The 18,087-nt window shown below is 36.7% G+C and overlaps 1 protein-coding gene and 1 non-coding gene across 4 annotated transcripts in view; both read right to left on the reverse strand.

Moving 5' to 3' along the window:
- Positions 1-18,087, reverse strand: part of TAX1BP1 (Tax1 binding protein 1) — an 80,215-nt gene that overhangs the window by 6,295 nt on the left and 55,833 nt on the right. For 2 of the 3 annotated variants that reach the window (XM_043463324.1, XM_043463326.1), the window contains exons 14-16: positions 15,237-15,308; positions 3,598-3,781; positions 3,097-3,245 (exon numbers count right to left, since the gene is read on the reverse strand). In XM_043463324.1, coding sequence (XP_043319259.1) covers positions 3,097-3,245; positions 3,598-3,781; positions 15,237-15,308 — 405 coding nt within the window. The remainder of the gene's footprint in view (positions 1-3,096; positions 3,246-3,597; positions 3,782-15,236; positions 15,309-18,087) is intronic. The other variant, XM_043463325.1, reaches the window with a different exon arrangement.
- LOC122438944 lies at positions 1,554-1,660 on the reverse strand. Its single transcript, XR_006268689.1, has one exon. It is a non-coding gene; the product is annotated as a U6 spliceosomal RNA (small nuclear RNA).

An 18,087-nucleotide genomic window follows, 5' to 3' on the forward strand; every position in this document is an offset into this window, starting at 1 on the left:
ATAACTATAATTTAAAGATATTTTTAAAAATGAAAATAATTTTATAAGATCTCTATTACTTTTCAATTGTCACTTTTCTCAGATACATGCACCCCTATAGTCATAGAAGCACTATTTACAATCGACAAGACATGAAAACAACCTACATGTCCATTGACAGATAACTGGATATGGTGATGTGTATATATATACATATATATATATACTGGCTGAAGCAGGCCAGTTGGTGTCTCTGTTTGCTCCATTTTAAAACAGAAATATAACAGTTCCTACCTCATAGGACAGCAATAGAGAGTTAACATATTAAAGCATTGGCTGTCAAAACTACAGAAACATCTGTAGCTATCACCATCATCATAATTACAGTGTTACAGTTACTGCTGTTGTAACTATTAGGTAAAGGGGAATGAGTCATAAAAGGCTTTTTTGATCTGATAGAAACAAAGTTTTTGGTGAAGAAGGGAGGGGATTATGGCAGTATGGGGAATATGGTGCAATATGACTAGAGGGGACTGTTAAGTGTAGCTGCTTCAGCCCCAACTCAAAGGTGCTGTGTCCCATGGCTGTTAAATACTTCCAAGGGTAAAGAACCAGAGAAAAGGAACAGGTCAACTCAAATCTGCTTTCTTTCTTCTAACTAAAACTACTAAAATATTTCATTTGCAAGTGATTTTTGTTGTTGTAATGACAAGAATTAAAAAAAAAATAGGTCTGAATATACATGAAAATTAGTTTGTCTAATGTGAAAAATTTTCTGATAGCAAAATACAATTACCAAAATGTGCCTATTAAGAGCCCTTCCATCTCATTATCAAATTTAAGCATGTCAGCAAACGAGCACAAGATTCTAACACTGTTTCTCATGGGTTTGCAGGAGGGCAAAGCACACAGATCAGAAAGAACATTCTGCTAATTAAACTGAAGCAGATGACTACAGTAGAGAAGGGCTTGTCACATGTAACATCTGTGCCAAGAATGATCAGATTAAATATGCAAAATGTGAAGTGAAGGTGTGAAAAAGCAGTAAGATAATACTCTAGACTTCAAATAGGCTACAAAAGTTCTGACAGTTTTCCTAATTATTCCCAGTAATGGACACAGGAGGCCAAAAGGCAGGAGAGAGAAATACATTTTTCTCCATTATGGGTGTTGAGCTCTAGGGCTAAAATCATGCCTGTCTGAACACTGATCAGTTTCTGCAAAGGTTAATAGCAATTAAATGCAGCAAACTAGATTAAATGAGAAACAGGTCATGATACCACTATACTTGCAAAGAGCACAATAAAGCATTTCTTTTAAATTCTTAATGCACAGAAAATCCAACAAGAGCTGCTGTAAGAAAAAGGTCTATCTATTAAATGGTAAAGAAATCTCCTAAATGAAAAAAATGAATGTCATGCAACATAAACTGATTCAATTACCATCAGTATTGTGCGGCCGAGATTAAATACAAATGATGTCTACAAGAGTATTTCTCAAAAAAACTATGATACACACACTTCTTCCTCTTTCTAAGCTAAAGATAACAAAGAGTTCACCTTTTTTTTCTTTCTAAAAATATGGAACGCTTCACGAAATTGCGTGTCATCCTTGCGCAGGGGCCATGCTAATCTTCTCTGTATCGTTCCAATTTTAGTATATGTGCTGCCGAAGCGAGCACAAGAGTTCACCTTATAATTTAAAATGGGATATATTAATAAGTGCAAAACTGAAAAGATGCACACCAGAGCATAATATTGTCATTAACACTTTGTTTCTTCTGATCTAGAACATCTATAATCAAAAGAATATAGTAAATTACTCTGTGATAATTAAGATTAAACCATCTGTGACTACAGTTAATACTGTATTATATATGTGAAAGTTGCTAGTCAAGGCTATGGTTTTTCCAGTGGTCATGTATGGATGTGAGAGTTGGACTGTGAAGAAAGCTGAGCGCCAAAATATTGATGCTTCTGAACTGTGGTGTTGGAGAAGACTCTTGAGAGTCCCTTGGACTGCAAGGAGATCCAACCAGTCCATCCTAAAGGAGATCAGTCCTGGGTATTCATTCGAAGGACTGATGCTGAAGCTGAAACTCCAATACTTTGGCCACCTCATGTGAAGAGCTGACTCACTGGAAAAGACCCTGATGCTGGGAGGGATTGGGGGCAGGAGGAGAAGGGGACAACAGAGGATGAGATGGCTGGATGGCATCACCGACTCGATGGACATGAGTTTGAGTAAACTCTGGGAGTAGGTGATGGACAGGGAGGCCTGGCATGCAGCAATTCATGGGGTCGCAAAGAGTCAGACACGATTGGGTGACTGAACTGAAGAGAGCAGACCTTAAATCTTCTCATCACAAAGAAAAAAATTATAACTGTAGATGATGGACATTACCTAGACTTGTTATTCTGTAGTACACACAAGTACCATTATGCTGCACACCTTAAACTAGTATGTTACAGGTCAACTGCGGCTCAACTTTTTAAAAAATTTTAAGATGAAATTACCTTGGGGGCTTTCCTGGTGGCTCAATGGTATAGAACCCACCGGCCAATGAAAGAGACACAGGTTCGATCCTTGATCCAGGAAGATCCCAATGCTACAGAACAAACTAAGCCCATGCATCACAACTACTGAGCCTGTACTCTAGAGCCCAGAAAGCATGAGTACTGAGCCCAAGTGCTGCAACTACTGAAGCCCAAGTACCCTAAAGCCCCATGCTCTACAACAACAGAAGCCACCACAATGAGAAGCCTGGGCACCACAACAGGAGAGTAGCCCCCGCATTCCACAACTTGAGAAAAGCCTTCACATCAAGGAAGACCCAGCACAGCCAAAAATAAAATTATAAAAAATGATTCTTGGGAGAATGAAGATTTATAATTAGCATCATTTTTAGAAAAATATTAAACTATCTTATAACTACAATATTCTAAGATCATTCTCCAAATAAATTCTAAAGTATCCTTCTGAAACTTATTCAAAAAGATGAAGCAAGCAATCATGTGTACACACAAGCGCACATATTCTCTCTTCCCACACACACGTAACTCTCTACACAGGACAAAAATAAGAGAGACAAGCTCAGAAAATGGAAATTCAATTTACTTTACTATCCTCAAGGTCTTCTAAACCATCAGGGCGGCTTAGGTTTCGAGCAGGCTGGCTGCAAACAACATTATCCTCCAGTCCCCAAGAGGGTACTCTCACAGGTGGCCTTTGGATTTCATCTGGGTAAAAAGCACCATCTGCTCCATCTGAAATAAAAATTTTGGAAGGGTAGGGTAAAACCTGGTCCTAGAATTAGAATCCCTATCTATAGCAAGGATGAACAGAATATAAAGAACCATTTTAGTGTATCCAAAAAAATATTTTTCTTTTTAACCCAAATGACCTTTAAACTATGTGTAATAAGCAAATAGACTCCTCATTCATGGTGTATCGCTTCTAGATGAAGCCAGTTAGTGTTAAACATTAAAACTGTTTGTTATAAAACAGGATTTCTATTAGAGTTGATTATACCAACTAAACAGTTCTCTAATCCCACAAAGACACAAACAAAAAAAACCTCCGTATTTGGCTAACCCCAACAAAAAAAGTTTTAATAACCTCTTGTTTCTGGTGTTGCATAAGGATTACCATACTGCAGAACTGGTTGTGTATTTGACACTGCAGGAACATGACCACTTTTCTCTAAGCTTGTTTTGAGACACTGTGAGATCTGATGAGGACTTTGGGAATTCTGACCTTCCAATTTCCTTTCTGCTTGATTTTCTACACTCCTTTTATGTTCCTAAAATTAACAAAAAAGAAGGTGAAAAAGCAAGGCAATTGAGTATTTTATAACAAGAAAAGCTTAAACATTTAGCCAAAATATTACAATGATTTCCCTATTATATTTAAAGGATACAGTTGGAAATGTTGGTTCTCAACTTCTCATAAATGTCCCTCCCACACTTAACAAAACCAGAAAGCAAGATAAAGCCCAATATATATTTTCAAACTGTGCCAATTAAAGTACCCTTTTCATTGAGCTGAGGGGAAATTATGAATCTTTTATAATTTAGCTATTAGTAAAAATCATTAAGGCAAAAAACAACTCGGACTACTTCCCTAGTAAATTCTATCAAACATTTTAAAAAATATATTAATCCTGTATAAACTCTTACCAAAACACTTTCTCAGCTTACTTTATAAGGCCAGTATTATCCTGATACCCAAACCACTGACATCACAGGAAAACTGCAGACTGCAACTGCAGACCCTCATGAATACTAATGCAAAAATCCTTAAGAAATCAAATTCAGTATTAAAAGTAATATATCATGACCAAGTAGATTTTATCACAAGAAAGCAAAATTAGTTTAACATACAAAAATCAATGCAATTCACCATGTTCACAGACTAAAGGAAAAACTGGTATGATCATTTCAATAAATTCACAAAGAAACATTTTACAAAATCCAACATGCATTCATGGTTTAAAAAAAATAAAGTGATGTTAACGAAAACCAACAGTGAATCTTAATGATAAAAAATTAAGTGATTCTATCTAAGATCAAATATTAAGGCAAGAAAGTCTGCTAACCACTTCTATGCAATATTATACTGGAGGTACTAAACAGTGTTAAGGTTAAGGCAAGATTAACGGAGACAGATTGGAAAGGAGGAAGTAAAACCATCTTTATTCACAGATGACATCATCATAGTAGTGGGAAAATCCTAAGGAAATCTACTAGAACTAGGAGAATGAGTTAATTTAGCAAGGCTGCAGTATATAAGGTCAATATAAAAAAATACCAACCAACTGTATTGTCAGCAACACACAACTGAAAAATGAAATTTAAAAAATTCTTTTTATTTTAAAAAGAATTAATAGATAAAAATTAAATACTTAGGAATAAATTTAGCAAAAGATGTACACGGTCTATAAACTAAAGACCATAAACATTACTGAGAGATACAGAAGAGAGGCTCAACAAATGTAGAAATATATCACATTCATGGACTGGAAAACCTCTTTTTATACTATTAAATTCCCCTCAAATTGATTCACAGATTCAAAATTCCAGCAGGTTTTTGTATAAATTGACAAACTTGATTCTAAAATGTACACTGAAACACAAAAGTCCTGGAACAGCTCATTTTTAAAAAGTAGAACTTCAAGACTTACACAATCTGATTTCAAAACTTATTATAAAAGCTATAGTAATCAACTGAGTAGTTCTGGCATAAGGATAAATACACAGATCAGGCATAGCCAAACTTTTTCCATAAAGAGCCTAATGGTAGATATTTTCAGCTTTGTAGAACACAGTCTGTCACAGCTACACAAATCTATCTCTGCTGTTGTCACAGACAATTACCTAAAAATGAATTGACATGGCAATGTGCTTTAATAAGACTTCATTTACAAAAACAGACCACAAGCCAAATTCAGATGTAGACTTTAGTATGTTGACCCTAATATAAATAAAACAGAAAAGAGATTCCAAAAATATATCCATACTCATTGCCAATTAATTTTCAAAGATGAAGATATAATTCAGTGGAGGAAAACACATTCTTTTAGACATCTGATGCTAAAAAAAAAACAAAAACAAAAACCTGGCTATCTGCATATAAACAAAAATTTTTTGACTGTCATTCCATACACAGAATTTTAAATAAATCATAAATCTAAATATAAGAGCTGAAAATATAAATATACTAGATGAAAAAGTAGGAGAAAAATCTTTGTTACTCTGGGTCAGGCAAAAATTCCATATAGGACAAATATAGCCTGAACCATTAAGAAAAATATTGCTGAACTGTACTACTTCAGAATTAGCAGCTTCTGCTCTTCAAAAGCTAGTTTCTTTTAAAAATGAAAAGATGAGCCACAACTGGGATAAAGTATTTCCAAAATATCTAACAAAAGAAATTGGATTTGGAATATATTTTTTAAAACTCCAAACCAAAAACCAAAGAAAATAACCCAATTTAAAAAATTAGGTAAAAGATATGAACAGACATTCACAAAAAAATATACATGAATGGCCTGCAGGCACAAGAAAAGATACTGAGCATCACCAGTTAGTCATCAAGGACTATCCAGAAGAAAAAAAAAGAAACTAATCTTAAAAGATATATACATCCCAATATTCATAGCAGCACTATTTAAAATAGCCAAGATATGCATGAAAATAACCTAAGGCTCATCAACAGATGACTGGATTAAGATGCTATGTATGTGTGTATGCATGCACTTGATGCAATAAGTCAAAGATAAAGACTATATGGTATCACTTATACACACATGGAATCTAAAAAATATGCATAACTGTACATACAAAAAAGAAACAAACTCACAGATACAGAAAACTTGTGGTTACCAAAGGAATAGGACAAATTAGGGGTACGAGATTACAGATGCAAGTTACTACATATAAAATAAACAACATGGATTTACTGTGGGGCACAGGGGCATCCATTATCTTGTAATAACCTATAATGGAATATAATCTGCAAAAATACTGAATCACTATGCTGTACACCAAAAACACAATAATGTAAATTAACTATACTTCAATTTTAAAAAAAAATTTTAAGGTTAACATTAAGAAACAATAATAATTTTTAAAAACCCTAGTCTTCAGAGAAATTAAACTATAATTTTAACAAGGCAACCCTACATAGCCAATAGAATGACTATAATTAAAAACTGGTAATACCAAGGGCTAGTGACTGGAATGCTCATACACTGCAGTGGGAATGCAAAGTGGTACATCCTCTTTGGAAAACAATCTGGCTGTTTCTTAAAAACACAGACATAAAAAAAAAAAAAAAAAAAAACACAGACATACCACACAAGCCAGCAATTCCCTTCCTAAGTATCTACTCAAAAAAAGAAAAAAGAAAGTCATATCCACAGGAAAAACTTGCAAGAGGATGTTCATAGCAGTCTTAATCATAACCAAAACATGAGAAATAATTTGAACGTCCATCAGCTAGTAAAAGGATTAATGTCCATAATCAACAAATGAATAAATTCTGTATGATCATATTTTTATGAAATGCTAGAAAAAGTAAAACTAGAGTAGAAGAAAGCGGATCAGTGGTTGTCTGGGACTGGGGGTAGTTGGAGGAATGGAGTACATATGAGCACAAGCATGTGCAGCAATAAAACATTCTATAGTTTGAATGTAATAACAGTTACAGTACTATATATTTGCCATAATTCACTGCATTGCACTTAAAATGGGTGAATTTTATCGTATGTAAATTGCACCTCAATAGAGCGGTTTAAAAAAATAAAATCAACCAAAAATATTAACAAAGGATGTAAGGATAAAAATTTTCACCTGTAAAGTAAAATTTAGCTGGTTTTGCTGACTGTCATCCCTTGGGAGTACTCAAGATGAGACTCTATGTTAAATTTTTACCTATAAAGTGACCTTAAAATAGGGTAAGTAGCCTTAAAATGAAGTAAATCATTATCACTGAGAGCAAAACTAGTTTGTGTGTTAGTCGCTCAGTTGTGTCCAACTCTTTGTGAGCCCCATGGACTAGCCCACCAAGTTCCTCCAAATTCTTCAGGCAAGAATACTAAAGTGGACTGCCATTTCCTTCTCCTGGGGATCTTCCTGGAACAGGGATAGAACCCAGGTCTTCTGCATTGCAGGCAGATGCTTGACCATCTGAGCTACTAGGGAAGCCCTGAGAGCAAAACTGGTAAACATGAAAAATTCAAGTCAATTTAGGCTTGAGACGAGAAATGGGAATTAAAAGTTCTTGCTAAGCACGTGAAAAGAGTAGAGAAGGCATAAGAAATACAACATAATGCAGGACTGGTAAGTGAATGACTTACCTAGAACACAGGATTCATTTTAAGAGTAGAAGAAATATATCTAAAAACACAGCTCAAGGGCAATATGCCGATCTGTCCTACAGTTTAAGACCTATCAGTTCACTACAGTGGGCCTAACAGATCCTGAACAGCACCACCACCACCATCAAACAGTTCTGAGCAAGGTTAATCTAGCGAACTATAGCGAGCACACCTGAAAGTATAAACAATTAGGGAGGCAGAATACCATGGTGGACTGGAGTCCGACCAGAATTTGCTTGTCAGCTCCAGCACAAAAAACCCTGAGGAACTTACCTTCTGCAGGCCTCAGAGGACTACTGAGAAATGAGGGCACTGTTTAAAACATAGCAGGCCCTCAATGGATGTTCCCTCATCTCCTGCCAATCAAAAACCCCATTCACACTGCTGTAGTGATTCAGGATGTGAAAGTGACAATATGAACAGAGAAAAGGGGAGAGAGTAAATATAAAAAATACTTCAAAGATGATTCAAGAAAAGAGGGGGGGAAAGGCATGGAAGCAGCAAAAGAGTTAGACATGAGAAAATACTTCTATAAAAGTACAAATCAGTTTAAAGGAGTATTTTTCTATAAGCAAAGAATAAACTACTTAAATGAAGTCAGGGTTTTATCAAAAGATTTATACATGCACTAATATAGACAAGGAACATCACAGAGAATTTCAACCTAATAAAGAGTTTACTCTAGGCTCATACTCCACTCCTTTAAGATCAAAGATACAACAAATCCTCTGCAAATAATATATGGGTAAGAACAGGAGTAATAAGCAGCTTTGATTCCTCATGGGGGAAAATAAATGGAGGCAGGCTAAAAATACAGGAACATGGACAAAATTGTTCTGATTGGGTTGTTTGGAAATCAGAAGACTGAACTGTTAACTTAGAAAAGAGTCTTAAATTTATATTCACAACGCACCCACCCTCCTCCAAAGGATCCATGTTTAGAATTCAGGATATCCATGAACTTAGATGGAAAAAAACTACATCTTTTCACTAATTTCTAACTTAAATTTATCATTTTCTTCAATTATGGATGCAGGCAAAAAACACAGCAGCAGTTGCACTGCCTTTGTCACCCACAAAAATCACAGATATACTCAAGACAACTTCCATTAATCATTTATAGCTACATACAAATATTACTCTTCTATTCTCAAAAAGGAAGCAGATCATCTGGAAAGATGAAATGAAATTCAGAAAAAATGCTAATCAGGCACCTGATGTTAAAGAACATTTAGAAACAGTTTTACTTTAAAAATATTTTTTATTTTTTCTCTGGTAATAGTTAATAAAATACTTCCCACCATCATTTTTATCATTCTTTGCCACTGTGCTTTCTGCTTTATTATTTTCTTTTCTCTTTCCTTTTCAGATTTCTAGTAAGGGGGTTATACAGAATATCTGAAATAGTATGAAAATGGTAAATAATCCTAAGCAGTGGTTTTTGGAATGACATAAGATATTTTAAGATATGTTAAATTTCTAAATACATTTAAATTGGTAGAGTTTCTAAGACATACTAAATTACTTCATACTATTAACAGTTACTTTTAAAATATATATTTGTATGATACTAGTGAGCAAGTTACTCTAAAAAACAATAATGAATTTTTATTCACACATATGTTCAATAACTATGTTACTGAGAAAGAGGAACCAGACGTCAAATTGCCAATATTCTCTGGATCATAGAGAAAGCCATGGAATTCAAAAAAGACATCTACCTCTGTTTCATCAACTACACCAAAGCCCTTGACTGTGTAGATCATAATAAACCATGGAAACGTTTTAAAGAGATGGGAATACCAGAACATCTTACCTGTCTCCTGAGAAACCTGTATGCAGGTCAAGAAGCAACAGTTAGAACCCTGTATGGAACAACTGATTCATTCAAGGTTGAGAAAGGAGTACGACAGGGCTGTCTGCTCTTACCCTGTCTGTTTAATCCATACACTGAGAACACATCATAAGAAATGCCAGGCCGGATGAGTTACAAGCTGGAATCAAGACAGGCAGGAGAAACATCAACAACCTCGGATATGCATATGATACCACTCTAGTGGCAGAAAGTGAAGAGAAACTGACAGCCTCTTGATGAGGGTGAAGGACGAGAGTGAAAGAGTCGGCTTAAAACCAAATATTAAAAAAACTAAGATCATGGCATCCGGCCCCATTACTTCATGGCAAAGAGATGGGGAAAAGGGGGAAGCAGTGACAGATTTCCTCTTGTGCTCTCAAATCACTATGGATGGTGACTGCAGTCATGAAATCAGAAGCCGTTTGCTTCTTGGAAGGAAAGCTATGACAAACCTAGACAATGTGCTGAAAACCAGAGACATTACTCTGCCATCAAGGTCCACATAGTCAAGGCTATGATTGTCCCAGTGGTAACGTACGGTTGTGAGAGCTGGACCGTAAAGAAGGCAAAGCGCCAAAGAATTGATGCCTTCAAACCATGGTGCTGGAGTCCCCTGAATGGCAAGGAGATCAAACTAGTCAATCTTAAGGGAAATCAACCCTGAATACTCACTGGAAGGGCTGATGCTGAAGTTGAAGCCCTAGTATTTTGGTCATCTGATATGAAGAGCTGACTCACGGGAAAAGTCCCTGATGCTGGGAAAGATTGAGGGCAGAAGAAGAAGAGGGCATCAGAGGGTAAGATGACTGGATAGCATTGCCAATGCAATGGACATGAACTTGGGCAAACTGTGGAAGATGGTGAGGAAAAGAGAGGTCTGGCGTGCTGCAGTCCATGGGGTCACAAAGTCTGACACAATTGGGCAAATGAACAACAACAATGTTCAATAATTATTTATTGAGTATCTAATATGTGGCAGGCACTGCTCTCCAGGCACTAGAGATTCAGGTACAACCAAAACATACAAAAATTCCTGCTCATGTGAAGTTTGTATCTAGAGCAGGGAAGATGAACAGGAAACAAAACAAGTAAAATACACATTCTGTTAGATGATGATTCATCTTCTTTTTTTTTTCTTTTTATTTACTCACTCAACTAACGCTTAATGATCATTTGGTTTATCCCAGGCACTATTTGGATCTAGGTTTCAGTGCTGAAAGAAAAGGATTTAATCCTAACCTTAAAGAGGAGTAAGGGTTCTAAAAAAACACTGGGAAAAGACAAACATTAAGCAAGTTGCTGAAATAGCAAACAGAAATTCTTATAAATACACTCTTTAAAAGTAACATAAAACTACAGTATCACTAGCAGGAAAATTAAGAGTAACTCAAGAAGAAAGGAAGTAGAAAGCAAACTGGCCTACTTCTATTGCATTTCTGACACGGTAGGGCATTAACTGATAATAAAACTGCTGATGGCAGTACATTTCTTTTACCAAATGTTTTTATAAGCAAATGCTATAAATTATGTTTGACCCATTAACATTAATTTGTTTAGTCATTCAACAAATATTTAACTTCAAATATCAGACACTATGAGTGACAGTCACTCAGCCATGTCCAACTCTTTGCAATCCCATGGACTACACAGTCCATGGAATTCTCCAGGCCAGAACACTGGAGTAGAGACTACAAATACAATGGTGAATAAAACAGACATGATTCCTGTCTTCATGGACCTTATAATTAAGCGAAGGGAGTTTTAATTAAGAGAAATACGTACAGAAATAAGTATTAGTTACAAATTATGGTAAGTGCTGTAAAATAAAAGTACAATTCCCAGGTGTAAGTTTAATAGAGATACCTAATAGAACGAGAGGTCAAAGAAGGCCTCTCTGAAGAAGAGTCATTTAACCTGAGACTTAAAGCATAAGTCAAGAGTAGTAGGAGTACTTAAATATTTAGAAGAAAATATTAAAAGATTTGGGGATATACTTGAAAAAAATACCACTGGGTTAAAACAGAAGGAAAATGGTTGAAATTATAAGATAGCCATAAAGTAACATCTGTTAATTGCTGGGTGAGCAATACAACAGAGTTCATTACATTATTCTCTTCTTATATATGTTTAAATTCTTCCCAGACTTTTCTAGTTTAAAGTTAACTACCAAAGAATTGTAGGCAAGAATATTCTTGGCAAAGTACATGAACAAGGGTCCTGAAACAAGAAAGCAATTCATGAGTTTTAAGGCCCGAGTGACTGTAACAGTTCTCAAAATGCAATCCCAAGAGCAGCACCATCAGCAGCAACTTGTCAGAAATGCAAATCTCAAGCCCCATCCCTGACCTACAAATCAGAAACTCTGGGAATAGAACCCAGAAAGCTGTGCTTTAACAAATCATACAGATGATTCTGATGCAAGCTCAAGACTCAGAACTACTACTGAGAGGAATTCTACAATAGAGGAGAATCAAACAAACTGTGGCTTAAAAGGGGTTGAGAGAGAGAGAGGCTAGTCATATAAAAGATTATAATCTATACTAACAATTCTGGAGGGATTCCCTGGTAGTCCAGTGGTTAGGACACCATGGTTTCACTGTCAAGGGTATGGGTTCAACCCCTGGTCATGGAACTAAGATCCTGCAGGCCACACAGCACAAACAAAAAAGACTGTTGTCATTTATCTTATATGCACAAGTACATGGGAGACCCATAAGGAGCTTCAAGCAAGGAAAGTATCAACTTTACATTTTTAAAAGGTTACCTGCCTGTGGTTTGAATAATCTTTTACTTCTGTCAAACACAGAGCAGAGGGAAAAGGAATTAAAAAGAGAGAGAGAGAGGAGAGGAGTGACCTCATGGAAGATTGGAAGATGGCAGAGTACGAAGTATGGCACTTATCGAACAACCCCCAAGGAACTGAATCCCAGCAACAAGTGAGCTCAGAAGTAGGTCTATATTAAGATGACTGAGCCCCATCTAACAGACTGATTGCAGTCTTGCAAGATTATCTACACTGCAGCATAATTAATAAGTCACTATATATTATTTTCTGTGATTTGAGCCATCTGTAACTCAGCAAAATGTACAGATGGTTATAACCATTCAGCACTTTCACTATCATATATGAAACTCCAAAACTATAAAATATATTCTACATATAAATAATGATTTTATGTTAAGTTTTATATATGAAACATATTTTTTATATGTAAAATGTATAAAAATTAAGTATCTTAATTGCTTCTCTCCAACATGAGCTAGTAACTCCAAGCACAAAATACACTTCGGAGTTGGGTTTCTTACCAAAAATTACTTAATTCATATTTCACAAAGTGGTCTTAAGCATTTGAAATACATATTTTGTCAACTTTCTGTCAAATCTAATTAGGTTATCATTGCTTTAACTTTGAAATACACTTGACCAAAACTCATACCAGAAATAAAAAATTGTTTTCTTACTCTTCATTTGTGCTCCTATTGTTTTAATTAGCTTCAATCCACCATTTAGGGCTTCCCAGGTGGCACTAGTGGTAAAGAATCCACACAAAAGACATGGGCTCGCTCCCTGGGTAGGGAAGATCCCCTGGAGTAGGAAACCTAACTCCAATATTCTTGCCTGGAAAACAGACAGAGGAGCCTGGCGGGCTACGGTTCCAGGGACTGCAGAGAGCTGGACATGACTGAGCAACTAAGCACGCACAGCACAACCCACTGTTTGTTTCCAGAGATCTTTTTAACCCACCTGTCATTTTACATTCCCATGTACCGAAGGCAGGGTGGAGGATGAGAGGGTGAGGGGGAGAGAACTAGCAAGTAACATTCAAACACAATATACTGACAACCCGGGGATGGGCTGGGGAGGGAAGAATTGCAAACAATCTTGAATTGAATTCTACTCTTATAACAGGTTTCCTTGTCTTAGTGGACATAGCTCTAGCAGTCCTGAAACTGTTTTATGTGAGATACTGGAACTACCAAATAGATTAAATGTGCTGACACCGTTGAGCACAGGATTCTCACTGAGGAAAAGGTGTACAAATAGGAATTAAGGAAAACAGGGAGGATTTCCCTGGCAATCTAGTGGTTAGGATTCTACCAGTCCACTGCCAGGGCCTGGGTTTGATCCCTGTGTGAAACTAAGATCCTGTAAGCCAGATGGCATGGCAAAACAGTAAGAACAACAACACAACCAACATCCTCATCCTGATCATCTCTCTGTAGCTAGATGAAATTACTGCAATAACTTCTATTAAAAATGCCTTTTTAAAAAAAAGGCAAGGAAGAACTAGTTGAGTTGGAGTAGAATTCACAATATCTAAAATACAAACCTTTCCCAGCTCTGGCGCTGAAAGGATCCAGAAGCAATGGGCACCAGGAATAATGAAGATATACACAGAGCCTGAATTCTGGGTTCCAAGCAGCATTTCCCAATAATAAGCAACCAGAACCCCTTGGAGAAGTTAATGTCAGATTCTTTCTTATAAAAAATGGCCAACTCCAAAGATGAATGGTGAAATAAACATTCGAGACCATCTTGCAACGCTAGAAAAAAAATTAAGTGCTCAAAAAACCAACACCATCCTTTAGATATTGGGGCACACCAGGGACCAGTTCGAAGGTGTTCCCACTAACCAAATATGGGACTACGTGAAAAGCAAAAAATTCTTAACCCACTACTAAAAAGAGCTCATACTGATGAGTGCCAAGTAGGAAGATGATATCTATTAATATCAGATTAGATAAACACGCAGATGAACAGAGATACCCAAATGTAAATTTAAAATACAGTTGGCCCTCTGAATCAGCCAATGCAGAATGCATGGATATTCAGGGCCAATGGTACTACACCATTTCACATAAGGGACTTCAGCATCCTTGGATTCTGGCATCCTTAGAGGGGGCTCTAGAAACCAACCCCAAAGACACAGAGGGAAGATTGTACATACATACCTATATACATACATACATAAATGTATACTGTAACATAAAAAATATTTTTGGTCCTGTCCCCAGTTCCTGGCACTGACCTCCTAAAACTTCTGGAATTTTCTCAGTGATAGGAGTGTCTTTTATCATTCATAACAAGACCCTTTAGACCCTACTGTGAGAAATGCTGCATTACAGTACATTTTATGTTATAAACGTATGCTCTGTCTGAAGGTCAGGTTATGCTAGAAATCATTAAACAGCTCCTAAAATGTTTCCTATTACAAAAGAAAATCAAATAAATACATTAAGTATAATTTTAAATTTGTTTACTTTTATAAATTTGAACACTAAAATTTGTTAAGTCCAAACCATGTAAAAGTCAAACTAAGTCTCGACACTTAAGCATTTTTCTATCAAAATATTTTAAAAATATTATAAAACTAAAAAACATTTTTTCTACCTGTTTGTCTTTTCTTCGTTTAACTTAAAAAGAAAAAATTACCCTCATATAACTGTAAAATGTATGTCTCTTCAAAAAGCTGCCTTATCATTCAGTGTCATGTGAAATTTTTCAAGGACATTATTCAGTACCTTCTCCCTGGAGAGGTTTTCCCAATATGAAGTTAGGCCACTTATCTCTTTTTCTTTCTCTGCCAACTGAAGCTGAGGAGAGAAAGAAATGATCATTAATTATTTTTCATCATCTACCCTCTTTTTACCCTTCAAGAGCTAGTTTATACCCTTCTATTAAAATAAACCCTATTACCATATCCATATATTTCCTCTGGATCTTATTCTTTGATATCTCTGAACTTATCACTATTGTGTTTCTGATGTGTTTCAAGATTATTTTATTATTTTTATTTTGCCACTCTGCAGCATGCAGGAACCTGGATCCTTGATCAGGGACTGAACCTGCATGCCCTGCAATGGTAATGCAGAGACCTAGCCACTGCACTGTCAGGGAAGTCCCTGAATTACCTGTCATTTTTTATGAACGTGCCTCACTCTTAAAACTTCTCTCCTGGCTTTTATGAAATGGTGCCAACACTGTCATCCTCTAATCCTCTTTTTTAAAGTACACTTATTCACAGTTACAAGTACTCTCCAGTTTCTTCTTTGGCTTCTTCTCTCTGCATTCTTGGAAAACTCCCTTCCTTCTATGCCTTCAACTATCACGCTCATATGAATAAATCACAAATATTAACTTATGTGCCACACGCATTCTTTCCTAAGATTTAAAGCTTTCCTTGATAAATTCAATGGATGATGAATGGGGAAGGTACCCAAAAGAGGTAGTGGTAGTCCTTTATCAACTCATTCCAAGCATATCTGTACCTAATTTTCTTACCTTCAAAAATCCTTCCCACCTGGAAATCCTCTCTATGCTACCAAATTATTTTCATTAAGACCCACTCTGGTTGGGTCTCTTTTTCTCCTAGAAAATATTTAACAGCAAATAGCACCCACATTCCAAACAGTTCCCCAAAATCTGGATTCAACTTATCTTTTACAATGATCTACTCCATCACAGATATTACAATTATTAAAGACCTATTACTCAGGACTGTTACAGCTCCCAGACTATGCTCTCTACTTCTGACCTCCAAACCTATATTAATTCTTTTCCATCTGTTAGAAAGATGCTTCTTTCCTTTGCCATCTCTGTTATATCCTCCCTTCCTGTATGGTCTTTGAAAGGTCTTTGTTGTTGTTGTTCAGTCTGTTGCGTCCAACTCTTTGCAACCCCGTGGACTGCAGTACACCAGGATTTCCTGTCCATCACCCTCTCCTGGAGTTTGCTCAAACTCATGTCCATTGAGTTGGTTATGCCATCCAACCATCTCATCCTCTGTTGTCCTCTTCTCCTCCTGCCTTCAATCCTTCCCAGCATCAGGGTCTTTTCAAATGAGTTGGCTCGTCACATCAGGTGACCAAAGTGTTGGAGCTTCAGCATCAGTCCTTCCAATGAATATTTAAGGTTGATTTCCTTTAGGATTAATTTGATGTCCAAAGGACTCTCAAGAGTCTTCTCCAGCACCACAGTTTGAAAGCAAAGATTCTTCAGCACTCAGCTTTCTCTATGGTCCAATTCTCACGTCCTTACATGACTACTGGAAAAACCATGGCTTTGACTAGATAGACCTTAGTCAGCAAAATGCTGTCTCCACTTTTTAATACAGTCTAAGTTTGTCATAGCTTTTCTTCAAGGAGCAAGCATCTTTTATTTTCATAGCTTCAGTCACTGTCTTCAGTGATTTTGGAGCCCAAAAAAATACAATCTGTCACTGTTTCCAGTGTTTCCCCATCTGTTTGCCATGAAGTGACTGGACCGGATGCCATGATCCTAGTTTTTTGAATGTTGGGTTTTAAGCCAACTTTCATTCTCTTTTTTAACCTTCATTAAGAGGCCTTTAGTTCCTCTTCACTTTCTGCCAACAGGGAGGTGTCATCTGCATATCTGAGGTTACCGATATTTCTCCTGGAAATCTTGATTTCAGCTTGAGCTTCATCCAGCCTGGCATTTCCCATGATGTACTCTGCACAGAAGTTAAATAAGCAGGGTGGCAATGTACAGCCTTGAAGTACTCCTTTCCCAATTTTGAACAAACCTGTTGTTTCATGTCTGGTTCTCTTGCTTCTTGATCTGCATAAAGGTTTCTCAGCAGTCAGATAAGATGGTATGGTATTCCCATCTCTTTAAGAATCCACCGCCCCCCCCCCAAAAAAAAAGAATTTCCCACAGCTTGCTGTGATCCACATTGTCAAAGACCTTAGCATAGTCAGTGAAGATGTTTTTCTGGAACTTCCTTGCTTTCTCCATGATCCAACAAATTTTGGCAATTTGATCTCTGGTTCTTCTGTCTTTTCTAAATCCAGCCTGCACATCTGGAAGTTCTCCGTTCACGTACTGTTGAAGCCTAGCTTGAAGGATTTTTGAGCATTACCTTGATAGCATGTGAAATGAGTGTATTTGCACAATAGTTTGAACATTCTTTGGCACTGCCCTTCTTTGGGACTGGAATGAAAACTGACCTTTTCCAGTCCTGTGGCCACTGTTGAGTTTTCCAAATTTGGTGGCATAATGAGTGCACTTTAACAGCATCATCTTTTAGGGTTTGAAATAGCTCAGCTGGAAATCCATCATCTCCACTAGCTCTGTCTGTGGCAATGCTTCCTAAGGCCCACTTGACTTCACACTCCAGCATGTCTGGCTCTAGGTGAGATTACACCATCATTGTTACCTGGGCCATTAAAACATTTTTTGTACAGTTCATCTGTGTATTCACAGGTCTAGTTTCTCCATAATGTCTAACTCCTAAATATTCCATTGGAAACAGCCCTATAATACTTAAGACTTGTAGTTTATGTAGAACTTCATCACATTTTGCTCTGTCTCATGGATGTTTGTGTCTAAACAGCACAAAATAACAGGCAGGGC

Source organism: Cervus canadensis, chromosome 3, assembly GCF_019320065.1.
Source record: "Cervus canadensis isolate Bull #8, Minnesota chromosome 3, ASM1932006v1, whole genome shotgun sequence".
Taxonomy (NCBI): Eukaryota; Metazoa; Chordata; class Mammalia; order Artiodactyla; family Cervidae; genus Cervus; species Cervus canadensis.